General features: G+C 28.6%; 2 protein-coding genes and 1 pseudogene across 2 annotated transcripts; all 3 read right to left on the reverse strand.

Moving 5' to 3' along the window:
- Nucleotides 1-4,797: 4,797 nt before the first annotated feature.
- On the reverse strand, nucleotides 4,798-6,855 carry LOC140663064 (uncharacterized). The gene is made up of 5 exons (XM_072886938.1): nucleotides 6,838-6,855; nucleotides 6,328-6,561; nucleotides 5,514-5,710; nucleotides 5,156-5,393; nucleotides 4,798-4,967 (listed from the first exon to the last, which is right to left on the reverse strand). The coding sequence occupies exons 1-5, from the start codon at nucleotides 6,853-6,855 to the stop codon at nucleotides 4,875-4,877; spliced, it is 780 nt and encodes a 259-aa protein (XP_072743039.1). The 3' UTR covers nucleotides 4,798-4,874.
- A 1,917-nt stretch (nucleotides 6,856-8,772) lies between these two features.
- Nucleotides 8,773-10,181, reverse strand: LOC140676273 (uncharacterized; annotated as a pseudogene).
- Nucleotides 10,182-11,030: 849 nt separating this feature from the next.
- LOC140663164 (uncharacterized) lies at nucleotides 11,031-14,363 on the reverse strand. The gene is made up of 4 exons (XM_072887140.1): nucleotides 14,335-14,363; nucleotides 12,570-13,881; nucleotides 11,883-12,353; nucleotides 11,031-11,623 (listed from the first exon to the last, which is right to left on the reverse strand). The coding sequence occupies exons 1-4, from the start codon at nucleotides 14,338-14,340 to the stop codon at nucleotides 11,031-11,033; spliced, it is 2,382 nt and encodes a 793-aa protein (XP_072743241.1). The 5' UTR covers nucleotides 14,341-14,363.
- Between the last annotated feature and the right edge of the window lie 293 nt (nucleotides 14,364-14,656).

Genomic DNA, 14,656 nt, shown 5'->3' on the forward strand with positions numbered 1-14,656 from the left:
CCGATTAGCAAAACAGAAACTCTGCTTGAGCCTACTTGACTTGAGATCGTAACTTGACATTAAATCCAGTCAATCGTGTTTTTTCGATCGCAAACTGCGTTGTAATGGATGCTGCGAGCTGCAAAATTATACCTTAGCGATCCTTAATCGGACTGCTGCAAAATTTGACGTCATTACTAAAAGGGATATTCCATAAATATTATTATAATTACTATAAAAATAAATATTATTATATGTAGTAATCTCTTTATTATAGTATATCAAAATTGCAAACGCAGATATATATGTACATATGATATACGTATATATATGTATGTCATGATAATATATAATTTAAAATATTGATTATTGATACATAAAGAAATAATCTTTTCAAAGAAATAAATAATCAATATAGTAATAGCAATAAAAAATAAGAATTAAATAATTATAATAATTAAATTCAATAATAATAATAATAATAAAATGGAGGAAGTATATATAAAAAGATTATAGTATATATAATAACAAAGGTAAAAGATGTTGCAAATATTTATTTATATGTATAATATATATTATATGTATAACAGATGTATGTGTGGATGATTAATAACTTGCATAAAAAACTGTGAGTTTATAAAAAGCAAATAAATCTCGACCAGAATTTGAATTAATAAAACAAAATGTAAATTAGTTAAAAATAGATAAAATAACGAAATATTAACGATCAAAATGTATAGTGGAATTGCAACGATTGTTTACAAGAGAGTGATTAAATAATAATTCAATAAAGATTTTAATTTTTCTGTGGATTTTTATTCTAATTATTATAGATCTTATGGCAGATAGATGTAATAAAATTCAATGACCTATATTAAATGTCACTGAAAAATGCAATCTAAATAGCAACAAACGGTTGATGAACACGATAAGTGTCCGTATGAACTGGTCGTTATTTTATATGTGCTCGCACACGTATGAAAGTAATTTTCTTTTCGCCAAGCGTTTTTGTTGTGCCATATCTGTAACAACCAGGCGTGGTAAAATGAAAATTATGTACGCATGTACATACACATTGATTTTCTGCAACAAAGTGCAACTCATGATACATACGCTGATACGCATTTATGCGTCTTATCTTGCATTAGTTCTTGTACGAGCAAAAGAGAAATTATTCCTGTCTGTAGTAATGAAATCTATTTTGTTAATTATGAAGATTAACATTTATTTTAATATGTCAGTACAATAAAATTGTGAAAAAAGCTTTGTGTGCAAAAAGTATTAATAAAAAATCATTATCAATAAAAAATGTAACTATATACATAATAACTAAGTAATATTGCATTTATATGTATATATCTTTGGAGTTATTCCCGCGCGTAATAAAATTATATCATGTCAAGTTTATGAAATTGTTTAATAAAACATGTATGTATATGTTTGATAGTTATAACTTCATTTTAGAATGTAAAAAATGAGTTTGTCCGATTGATTTTTCCATAGGAAAGTTACAAATCAATACGTTTACACATAAAAATTGATAGCTTTATTATATAAATTCCAAAAGTTATACAAACACAATTATAGTATATTTAAAATATGTATCATGTGTGAATATGATAGTAACGTCTTGTCATTCACTTAAAGGTATTATCGTATCTTAATCGTATCGCCTCACTTTTACGCTAATGTATGCTATTAAAAAATCAGGTTGAAGCTAAATTCCAGTGAGAGTGGCTCGTGCACGCAATAATAAAGGAAAGCAAATAAAACTAGGCGAAGGAGAAGCTAACAAAAAGACTGGAATAGCAAAAAAGAAGAAAAGAACAACCAATGAAAGTATTATCCGGTGTGAAAGGTGTAGATCTCGATCATTAATACGGCAGCATCTTCTCTAACTGCGTTTATTGCGGGAGGTGATGATGCGGAACAGATAATTGTCGTAACCTCTATGTTCATTGAACGCGCCTGAAGGTCGCGTAGTCATCCAAACATCTCTTCAATTTTAATAGCTTAAATGTTTTCCCAAAGCAATGTTTTACGCAAGCAAATTACTTTTCACATCACTTAATATTTACCACACAATTTTACAAATAATTATATATCGTTCAAGACAGCCGTACATTTATTTTATTTGATGTTTAAGAAATAAAAAAATAAAAAGATTTATATATTTCTCTGATGTAGATATCATCTTATATGCTCATAATTGAGATCAAAAGGCAAATATACTGAATTCTTCATATCAGTTAGATATATTTAATGTTTAGAAAGTTCTTGTCATATAGATATTATACATACATATACAAAATTATCTATATACTAATATTAATTATATTAAGCTCAATTAGTAACTGATTTATTCGTTATCAATCGTAATATCGGTTTATCATATAAATAATAATTAAAAAATTTTTTTAGAAACGCTATTTTTTATATATTTTGTCGTTTTATTTTAAGTAATGTTTGTGTTCAATATTCTATCGACGGTGAAAGTAACACGCGCAAAAGTGAAGACTTGACTGTCACACGCTCATGCTATTGAAACAAGATAGGTATGTATTAAAATACGCAATCTCTGTGATCTTTTCTACATATTGAATTATTGTTGAAACTTGAGAGAAATTTATCGCATTTTTTTTTGTTTTTTCAATGTTAAACTTGACACTTAACATCAAATAAATACAAATTATACTATTAAAATTTAATTCGAGTAAAATTATACGATCTCGTCCAAATAATACGAGCTCCTCATTGATACGAAATCTACAAATCGAGATAACCAATCGGTATCATGAAAAATAGGCAATAATAAATAATATGAGAAACTTCGAAATAAAAAAAATATAACAAAGCAAATATATTTCTAATCAAAATTATATAAAATAAATAAACTTCTTGTGAGGCAAAATTAGGATTATGTATAAAAAAACAAACAATTAGTAAAGAATATGTTTTTATTAACATTGCAAGCAAATAGAAGACTGATTGAAAATTTAGATCCTAATACATGATACCTATCATGTTTAACTGATATTTTATTTACTTGTCTTTGCCGAATCGTCATTAATACTATCTGTCAGACTGATATAACTGTCATCTATTTTTTCATAGTGCCAGAAATTCGAAATAGCAGTTCATTAGTCTCGCAAATAAACGAAGAAAGAATGAAAGAAGAGTGCAACAGCTTTAAGGAGACGGAAAGAGCATGACTTTGATCGAACGACTTTCTTCCGTCGTAATTGCATGTGATTCATAAAACTGTGACAGCACCGTAAGGATGACAGCCAAGACGTGCGAGAAGGAAAACTATGAATAACTAAGAAAAGAAGAGATGAGTGAAAGGATCTAGATATGTTTTCCAGATGTGTGTACTCGTAGATTTAGCGAGAAGGAGTACGCCTAGGTGTGGTAGGATATATAGGCACTTGATTTCAACGTCACGTTCTACACAACCGAGCACTCAGACTTCCATTGTCCCGCCAATTCTTTCAGAAATGATACTGGAACTTTCACTATCTGTTTGTGCTAGAGAAGATATATTCTGGAAATGGAATAGATTAGTAATTTATAAAGCGAATCCTTTTGTGCATCTTGAGATATTTTTTAATCTCAGTAAGTAAAATAATTTCTGTAATTTTAAGTATCTATTAAATTAATATTTTTTAATCTCAGTAAGTAAAATAATTTTTATAATTTTAAGTGTCCACTAAATTAATTAAGTAAAAAGTTATTTCTTAAGCTATTGTAAATATTTGCAATAAAATATAAAATATTTTTGCATGTTTCTGTATGATGCAAATACTATGCAAATAGAAAAAGTCTCATAATATAAATTATACTGTGACATTACATCATAATAATATCATCATCAATAATAAAGAGCTAAATATTTAAATAAGTATTGCCAACACAGATCGAATCTGTATTTTTAATTAGATTTTATAATTTTTCTAAAATCTTTAATTATTAGATTATTTAATCCATTTCAAGCATCAATAATATATGTATATCATACTTAAGCTTGTTTATTGTAATATCAAGCAGTATACGATTACATTTTTTTGTCCAAATTAATTTAAAATAATTGTATAGTACAAATATTAATTTATTATATGTAACCAGCTAATTTAATATAAATATATTGATATTTTTTAATATTGTAATGCTCAATTAACTTAACTTTTTTTATTCAAAATACAATGTTAATATATCAACATTATTCTAATATATAACATATCTGATAAAAGGTTTTGCTTGCTTGCATGTTACAGCCTGTTAGTTGTGATAATAATGTGTCGATTAATATAGCATAATGATTATTCGAGGAATATAACACAAATGATAATGTAATGTTTTACGTTCACTATTTCTATAGAAGAGGAAAATATATTTTTGTCACGGTCATCGTAAAGGCTTCTCACGCTATCGTTTTGCACAATGAGCATTTGTTAACAAAAGTGGATTCTCTAGATTCTCTACAAAGAAACTACATACTTATGTAATCAATGTAACTAAATATATATACATTTGTAGTAATTATATATACATATTATACATAACTAGAGATTTATGGCTGCAAATTAATAAATACATTATTATAAATATTTATATATTATTGAATATCTGATAAGGATGTAAATAATTTAAAAGATTAAATAATAGTGAACATTTAAAGGATAAATTAAAAACTCACAAAATAAATTGTGTAAATAATTTTTATTGATGAAGAATTTTTATGCACAATAATCTTAAAAGAGAAAAAGAGAGAGAGAGAGAGAAAATATATATTTGTAAAACTGTAAATGTGTGCTCTTTTTTATATATACCGTCACCATAAATGTCACCATAATATATCTCTGTATTAATACAAAATGCAATATTATAAAATAGTTTCAACTCCAAGGATGATGAATCGGTTTTTGTAAACTTGCTTGCTGAACTGCAGCTGCTATTGCATTTTCTTTTGCAGCTAATACATTCTTTTCCTGTTTAGACATTAATCAAATATAATAATATTAAGAATAAATATATATTAATATATAATATTTATAAAATTTATTTTCATATTTTAATTTAACTTTGTATGTGTGCTATATAATTTAAATTATATAATATTTTAAAAAATTACTATGTCATTTTAAAAATTATAAAAAACTGCATTATATGATACTACCTTAGCTTCCTGTTCGCTCTGACTAATCTGTTTATCAACCTCTTGTTTTTGTAATTCTGCAGCAGTTTCAGCTGCGTTTCTTTGGATCGCCGCAGCTGCGGCGGCTTCTCTAGCTGCCGCTACTCTTTGTGCAGCTGCTACAGCTCCTTTTAGAGTTGCTAATCTTTGTTGAAGTGCCACAAGTTGTCGAGCGCTGGCTTTAGCTTCGGCTTCAACGTGTTGAGAAATTTTTTGCGATCTACATGAGAAAATATAAAATCATAGTACAAAATAAACGCAGTCGATATAATTTTACCATCTATGGGAATATGGTAAACATAATGAAGAGAACGAACAATCGAGTGAATTAATTATGCACCTGGCAGCAGCTTCTCTCGCTGCTATCTCCTTTGATAAAGCAATTTTCTGCTGAAACAACGCAGCTTGCTTCGCTTCCGCAACTTTATGTTGGGCAAAGACAACATTGTTATTTGCTTCTTTTGCTTGCTGAATCGCTTTCAAAACTTCCGGAGGATATGCGATGGTAGGCGTGCCAGGTACCGGATCCTTCAATGCCTGTCATGCAAATTAATGAAGAAAAGCAATTTTTTTTTAATCTTATGTGTAAGGTAAAGTTAAAAGAGATTACACACACGCAAATGTTGAATCAATATTATTTTTTTTTAATGCACAATTCGGAAAGAAATCACTATAAATCAAATGTTTATTAATTTTTTAAAATAAGTTTACAAATATGTTTTTTTAGTGTGAATAATATCTTAATTTGATTACTATTTTTTGATATAAGATAATGCAATCTGTTTAGTTATTTAATTTTGCTCGATTTTTCTTAACCGAGTAGTGAAATTGTGCACGTGGGTAGGAGAGATTGCGCATGGGTAAAAAAGATGATTTTTAGTTTAAAAACAAATCCAAATTACTTATTTCCAAATTTCAAAATTTATTAGAATTTATTTTATTACTATAAATACAATGAATAATAATGGTATATTAATAATAATAGTAAATTAAACAATAATAAAAATTGTTCTATCTTTATCTATCTTTTCTATTGGAATTTAAAAATGCGCAAACTCTCGTATTACATAACTTTTCCTTAGCTTTATCTTATATACTAAATATTTATATAACAACATGTAAATATTATATTGTTGTTGCACAACTGCACATACCTGAAGTGCCACATTATGCGCGCCTTGAAATTGAACTTGCGCGAGCGCAATATCTGGGGTACTCAATGGATTCCAGGGTGAAGCCACAAGATTTGTGGGAGCCCACGACGCAGGACTGAATGCTGGCACAATTCCAAATAAATCAGGCGGCCCAAAAAATGCCACTCCACGCTTTTGCTTTTCTGAATTTGATTTTAGCTCCACTACAGATGCAACGGCAGATAGAAGTATAATCTACAAATAAAAACTTGATTACTCTTCATTTTTACTATTAAAAATATAAATCAATTTTGTAAGAAAAAAATGTATAGTAGCTTCATAAACTTTAAAATATGTTTCTCTTTTCCTTTCTTTTTTTTGCAAAGCTTAAATTACAGAAGTTTAAAAAAATATACATTTATAAAACTTTTTTTAGCTGTTAATATATATGTATACATATGTTGCATAATTTAAAACGTTAAAAAGAATTTGCGTTTAATAAAGTTCAAAAATTTTTAATTGTCTAATTACCGTTACTAGAGTCTTCATCTTGATGGAATACTGTTGATGATACTGAATCTTTCACAGTAAGCTCCTGATATATATACAACCTGTGATACGAGAGAGAATGCTACAGCGTCTCTAAGATTCACATCATAGAATTAATTAAAATTATTAAAGGTGTAGGTTAAAATTTCATGTAATCGAAACAGAATTATAGGTTCTCATTATCTAATGACAATTTTTTGAAAGACATATACTGTACATTCACTACATATCAGATCACTTAGAAATTGATAGCCTGGAAATTGACAGACAAAGATCATATCTCGTCCTCAATATCAGGAAGTAGTTATCCAATAGTGAGTATGTAGCAAGTACTTCCGCTATCTTGAACATAGATGTTAGATAACTTTAGTTAATAGATATTGAGAGGACTTTCAATCTTCTTAATAAATATTGTCTGCATTTGTTGTTCGATACGCCTCTATGAAAGTGAAACTAGAATAATACAAGTAATTATATAAAATATTTTTATTTGTATTTTAATATAACACAAATAAAATTAAAACCATACATTTCTCTCTTTATAAAAAAAGAAATAAATAAGTTATATTATAAAAATAAAAAATATAGATCAAATACATATGTATTTTAATTAGCAAAAAGTATCAAAATAATATTAATATATGTTTAAATAATATGTTTAAATAAGAAAGAGAGAGAGAGAGAGAGAGAGAGAGAGAGAGAGAGAGAGAGAGCAAATAAAGAGTAATACTGTTAATTTTTATATGATTAATAAGTGTAATAATAATGCTAAAGTACTAAAACCAGCATTTAAGTATAATAATATGCTAAAGTACCAAAAACAGCATTTAAATTTTTTTTATTTCAAACAATTATAATAAACTTAACATAAATTTTGTGTATCTAATTCCATATATTTTTTAAACTTAACATACATATAATTAAAAAACTGATAGTTTAAGTAAATTTTACATGTTTTTCAATTGTAATGTGTTTATTTATGAAAAAATATAAAAATATAAGAAGTGCATAAGAGAGTTTCAAGATTTTAATTTTTAAGATTTAGAAAAGTTTATATAACTGATTTTAAGCTAAAATTTCTAAAACATAAGTTGTGCTACCTTGATATTCTTAGTTATCTATCTCAATATTTTATGATATTTATAAGGAAGAATACAGAAAAGAGAGTTACAGAGCAATTTATCAGTCACACGATGATGTATTAAAATAAATAACACACCTTTTTTATGTATTTTAGAAAGTTGTGATATTTGTATGATACTATAAAGCTAATTTTTTTAAATTATGCAGGGATTACATATTTCTTTAAGAAAGCAGAGATAAATAAAAAAATTGTAATGATGGTTTCTTTCAAGTTACATCTCCTTATTTTAAAGATCTTTTATTTAAAGAAAAAAATGTTAATATAAGTTCAAAATTGACAGACAACTCCGTACAACGTATCGAGATTTTTGTTTTTACATGGTAATTGGAAACTAATTCTGTAATCATAATTCATTTACGAGATACTCGGACCGACATAGAGATTCTTCGATATAATTTAATTACTGCGCTACGAATATTGTATATAGTAAGACGATTATATGTAAACAATAAACTATACAAGCGAGAATTATATGTATATTTACTAAACGGCATTTCTATTTATGAGTAAAAGTCAATTAGAAGAATATATAAGCTTATTATAATTGCAAATACAAATAAAAACGCGCATTAATATACTGTTATACTGAAAGAGTGTAAATGAGTAAGAGGTTATTGATTAAAATCCAAAAAATAAACTTTATATTAACTTTTTTGTGGTAAAACAATTTTTATTTTTATAATAATTACAAAATATCCATAAAACGCTATAGATGTCTCTTAATGTACCACCACCATAAATGTATTCTTATATTAATAAGCGCAAAATAATTTTTAATCCCAAGGATAATGCTGTTTTTGGAAACTCGATTGATGAACGGCAGCTGCTATCGCATTTTCTTTCGCAGCTAATATATCCCTTTCCTGTAATTAAATATAATTTATTAAATGTTGAATTTACATTATAATAATAACATAAGAAATAATGTAATAATACTTTTATATAATAAGATGTAGAGAAAAATTATATATTGAAATTTTGTATATATTGTTACCTTAGCTTCTTGCTCGCTCTGATTAATCTGTTTATCAACATCTTGCTTTTGCAATTCCGCCGCGGTTGCAGCTGCGTTTCTTTGAATCGCCACAGCCGCAGCAGCTTCTCTCGCTGCCGCTACTTTCTGTGCAGCTGCTGCAGCCCCTTTTAGGGTTGCTAATCTCTGTTGCAGCGCTACAAGCTGCCGAGCGCTGGCTTTAGCTTCGGCATCGACATGTTGGAAAATTTCTTGCGACCTGCATGAAATACAATAGTGTAAGTTGCAACGTCACGATTTGTGGAAATATGCCAAACATAACGACGGAAAACGAAATAAATTAATTATTCGTACCTTGCGGCAGCTTCCCTTGCCGCTGCCTCCTTTGCTAATGCGATTTTTTGCTGAATTACCGCGGTTTGCTTCGCTTCTGCAACTCTGTGCTGGGCCATAGCAACATTATTGTTCGCGTATTTTGCCTGTTGAATCGCTCTCAAAACTTCCGGCGGATATGCGATGCTAGGTGTACCAGGCGCCGGATCCTTTAAAGCCTGTTGTTTAAATTATTAATATATTTTTTAATATATTTTAATATAATTTAAAATAGTTTGTAATATATTTTTTAAATCACGAATACGATTGTATGTCTTGTATTATTTTGCAGCGGTATGTAAATATATAATAAATGCTCATACCTGAAGTGCCACATTATGCGTGGCTTGAGCTTGAACTTGAGCAAGCGCTATATCTGGATTGCTCAATGGATTCCAGGCTGAAGGTGCAAAATTCGAGGGAGCCCACGATGCAGGACCGAATGCTGGTACAATCCCAAAGAAATCAGGCGATCCAAAAAATGTCACTCCGCGCTTTTGCTTTTTAGAATCTGATTTTAGTTCTACCACAGACGCAAAGGCAAATAGAAGCACGATCTATAAATAAATATTTAATTATTTTTTATTTTACGCATTAAAAAATACAAATATTGCAAGAAAACTGTGTAAAATAATTGTTTTTAATTTTAAAATGTATCTTGAAAACAGCTTGCATTACAAATTAGTTATATAAGAACATGTATTTTTTATTTGTATTAAAATCATGTATATATGATTTTAAATATTTTATACAATTAAATATTATTAAATATTTTATAATATTATTTATATAGATTTAGTCGAACTAAAAATATATTACCTTTACCAAAGTCTTCATCTTGCAAGGAATATTGCTGATAATACTGAACGTTTCATGATGGGTCCCTGGTATATATACAACTTTTTGTACACGAGAGAATGCTTTTGCGTCTCCGAGATAATCATAGAATCAATTAAAATTATTATAGGTGTACGAAAGGTGTCTAATAATATTTTTTTTTTTTGGAAAATACATGCTATACAATCATTGCACATGAGGCTACTTACGATCTGGAAGTTGATGGACAAAGATCATATCTTGTTTTTGAATTCAGGAAGTAATTATCCAATGATGATTATGTAGCAAATACTTCCGTTGTCTTCATAGGTAAACTTATTATATTTAACAGATATTGAAAGTATTTTCTAGTTTCTTAATAAATACTGTTTATAAATTTTTATACATTTATACGGTTTTATAAAATTGCTACTAGAGATAGATAAATAAAATTTATTTTTATTATTTAAATATATATAACACACATAAATACAAGAAATTTTAATTACTTTATAATAATAATTAATGTTAATTATTTTATAATAACAGTTTCTTTATACAGAAATAAGCTATATATTATGAAAATAGTATGTATGTTAATTGTAAATAAATATATATACGTATTTCTTAGAGAAATAAAAATATGTTTAAAATAAAATTACAATACGTTTTAAAAACATAAAAGTATACATAATTGCTATAAAATAATGAAATAAAAGCAATTATGCATTAACAAATGTTTAATATATTAAATATTTTATTTTCTCTAAAAAGTCTTAAAAAAATCTAGATTTTCTCATTTCATATATATCTAAATTTTGCTATAAAATTTGAATTATTTCTCAACTTAATATTTGGTTACATTATTGATTAAATTCCTGTCAGATCTAAAATTCCAGCGTTTGTGAGAGAATGCATTTGTTCGTTTGTTATCTTTGGTCCATAAAGAGAAGCCGTATTGCCAGAATCAGATAATTGCTTTACATTTAACTTAACCATTTCCTCAGGCGAATATTTAGCTAATTTCAAGGTATTTACAAAAGAATCTTTATTTTTAAAGGCAAGTTTACTGCCAATTTTAGGATTTTTAAATTTGTAATGCTTAGCAGCGCGAAGATAGCTGTCTTCTTTTTTAATAGGCGAATATGTTTCGATCGCAACAGCTTTAGTTTTTAACTGCTTAAAATACTTTCCAATTTCAGGATCTTTGTATTCAAAAAATTCTTCATGAATCACCTTTGGCGCTTTTTTAGCAAAAACATCCGAACCATAAGCTTCGCTGTCTTTATGACCTGCCTTTGATATTTTGCGATTTTTACGAGAAATCCGGGATTTTGGACTTGTCGACTCTTCAAATTGCTCGTGATTTACATGAGATCGATTATTATTATTTTGTTGTCGTTTAAAAGGTATCGGATTATTATAGCTATCTATTTCTGGCACTTCTTTCACGTGCACATATTCTGTAAATAGAAACATTAATTCAATATAATTATGTTTTATAGGAACTGATTCTGAATTGATTTATTAATTATAAAACAAAAATTTGTGTCTGTATATTCTTTTATCAATAGATATTTTAAAATTGCACACAGTTTTCAAGGGAAAAATTATTTTTTGAACAAAATAAAATTTAAAAACATGTAATATTTGGTTGAATAATTTTAGATAAAATTATAATGATTCTAGATTAACCTTATACTGTTTGTAAGTTCTACATACTTTGTTTTGGTAGTTCTTTTTGATAAGATTCTTCAAATTCTTGCTCGAAATCTTTTCCGTAATATTTAAATTGTTTGGGTTCCATTTCGTCAGAATCTTCATCGACTTCTTCGCGTCTTTTGTGTTTAATGCTTTCTTCTTTCTCTTCATCCTCTTCTTCATACTCATGCGATGAGTTTGGGGAGTTAGTATATTCAGCATGATATTCTGATGATGGGTCTTCTTCTTCTTCATCATCATCTACTGAATCATGCTTATAGCTGGAATCTGGCTTATCTTCAACGTCGTCGTCATCGATTTGCGCTTTATACTTCCCAAATCTTTCATCGTACTCTTTGAAAGGATAGGATGTCGAAGGTTTAAAATCGCTTTCTGTCGGTGGTGCCTTGAAATACTTTCCTGGTTGACGCTTATTGTCAGTATCATCATCTTCAGAATTTTGTTCATCTTCCTCATCCGGATTTTTATATCCTGTAGAAAAAATTTTTAATAAATATTTATTTATAATCCATTTTATTACATTTTAACATAAAATTACTAAAGTCTTTTTATATTTTTTTAAATCTTAATTTATTAAAAAATGTATTTAAAAAATTGTATTATTATAATTATTATAAGTCAATACATCTCATTTAACTAAAACTTTTTTTTCAATTGGTAACGTGTGATTTACAAAACAGTACAAACTTTCATCATCCCTATCATCATCCCTGTCATCATCAGGTTGAGGTGTATGCGGCTCCGGCTTATTCTTATTGATGATCTCTACATCATTTAGAATACCCTCTATTGACACAGAAGGATGAACAATGTTTTGTTGCACGTTAATAGGCTGCACATTATTATTATGTTTCTGGCCAAAGTGCAATTGTGGTTGACTATAAAGGGACTCGTAACTGCCTTGCACTTTAGGAACACTATTTTGAACTGGGTAAACTTCTACGCTGGCACCTTTATACTGCGGAAATTGCGGACTACCGTTAGCCGTCTGAATTGGTACAATTTGACCTTGAAAACTCGACAGAGGCGACAAAAATGGTGAAACGTTTCTCAATTGAAGAGCCATGTTAAGCTTTGGCCCAGTTCCAAAGTTAAATGCCAAATCCGATTCGGTTGGATAGTTTGCACTTAGAAAGAACGGCTGACTCTCGAAGACGGGTAAAACTTCAGAGAAGTCTGCATTACTCTGAAATTGAATGATCGGGACTGAAATCTTCTTACCATTCACATCTACGGTAGTTTCATCTTTCTGCTTAGAACTCTGCGTCGTTTTATCCGATGACGGAGAGACACTTGATGCCGTTGGAAAACTCAATGTGTATCCGTGTGCGTGTTCGATAACTTTTGACAGAGGATAATTCGTTTTGTACACTGGCACTTGTACGTTGGGAGACGAAGCGCCGTTCTGCGCGTCCTGGGAGATAAGTTTGCTGATACTGGCATACGAAGGATATTTGAAGTCGGAGAAGCCCGATAATTCAATAGATTTATCTTGATGGAACGCTTTGGGCGAATAAACGTCTTGCAGTTTTGGAAGTGACTGCGACACAATCAGTTTGGATGCATCTAATGGATTCTCGGCGCTCGTTGCAGTCTTATATAAATTAGAATTATTCAATATATCGAAATACGGAATAACCGGACTTTTTCGATAAGATTTAGTCTGATGAGTAGGCAACGAAGCGTACGAAGAAAGCTGTCGTTTTGGTACACTGCCGTAAGCGTGAGAAGATTTTTTATTGGAATTGGTATAAGAAACTCTTTGTGGTTCCAATGTCGTGGCGCTTCTATAATTCGACAATGATCTCGTAGTAGTATCCTGAGGCAACGATATTTTCGGTGTAGTTCCTCTGAATAGCTCCTGATTATTACGAACATCATAGCCATAATTTATTGTACGTTTTGATCTGGCGGATGTTACTGATATGAAAGTATTAGCCGAGGTAGCGATATTTACAGCGCAACATAATGCTGGTATGAAGAAAATGATGTTTACAATCTGAAATATGTTTAATGCATGCATTTTAAAGGTCATATTATGTATTCAATATAAATATTTTAATCACAAAAATATGAATATTGATATATAACAATTTATTTAATTAATTGTATATTAATTAATTTGTACATCTCAAAAACAATTTACAATTAAGCGTAAATTAATGCACATACATAAATTATACAACGCATAATATTAAATAATATAGAAAATGCAGTAACATTTTAAAATATTTATCAATGCTTTTGATCTAATCACGAATCGAAAATATAATTAATCACAAATGTACGATGGATATCAATATCGTCACATATTTAACGTAATAAAAAATTAAAGTTTGACGCAAGTCATATTTATAAATAAGTAACAACATTACGATGCACATAAACATAAATATCATTAATCAGTAAAACGATATTTATTTAAAGTTATTACGAAACTGGAGAAACGTACCATCATGATATTTGTTTAGTGAGTACAAGTAGATACGAAAGTTTGATATTAACTGGCGACGATCAACAATTTCTCATCTTTTATATTCGACGTTTACTGATGCGAGACAATAGAATAGTGAACTTTTCTAAACTCAATAAAAAGCGTAAAAGAAAAACCGAATCAAATCACCGCTTCTCTCTGAGCAGTGAAACCATAATCATAATTATAATCATGCCATTGATCTTTCTTTTTATTATTAATTTATATTTCTCTCTTTATAATTTAATTGTCGAAAAATGTAATGCAAACTATATTACAAAAATTAATATAATATAAATAT

The sequence above is a fragment of the Anoplolepis gracilipes genome, chromosome 2 (genome assembly GCF_047496725.1).
Source record: "Anoplolepis gracilipes chromosome 2, ASM4749672v1, whole genome shotgun sequence".
NCBI lineage: Eukaryota > Metazoa > Arthropoda > Insecta > Hymenoptera > Formicidae > Anoplolepis > Anoplolepis gracilipes.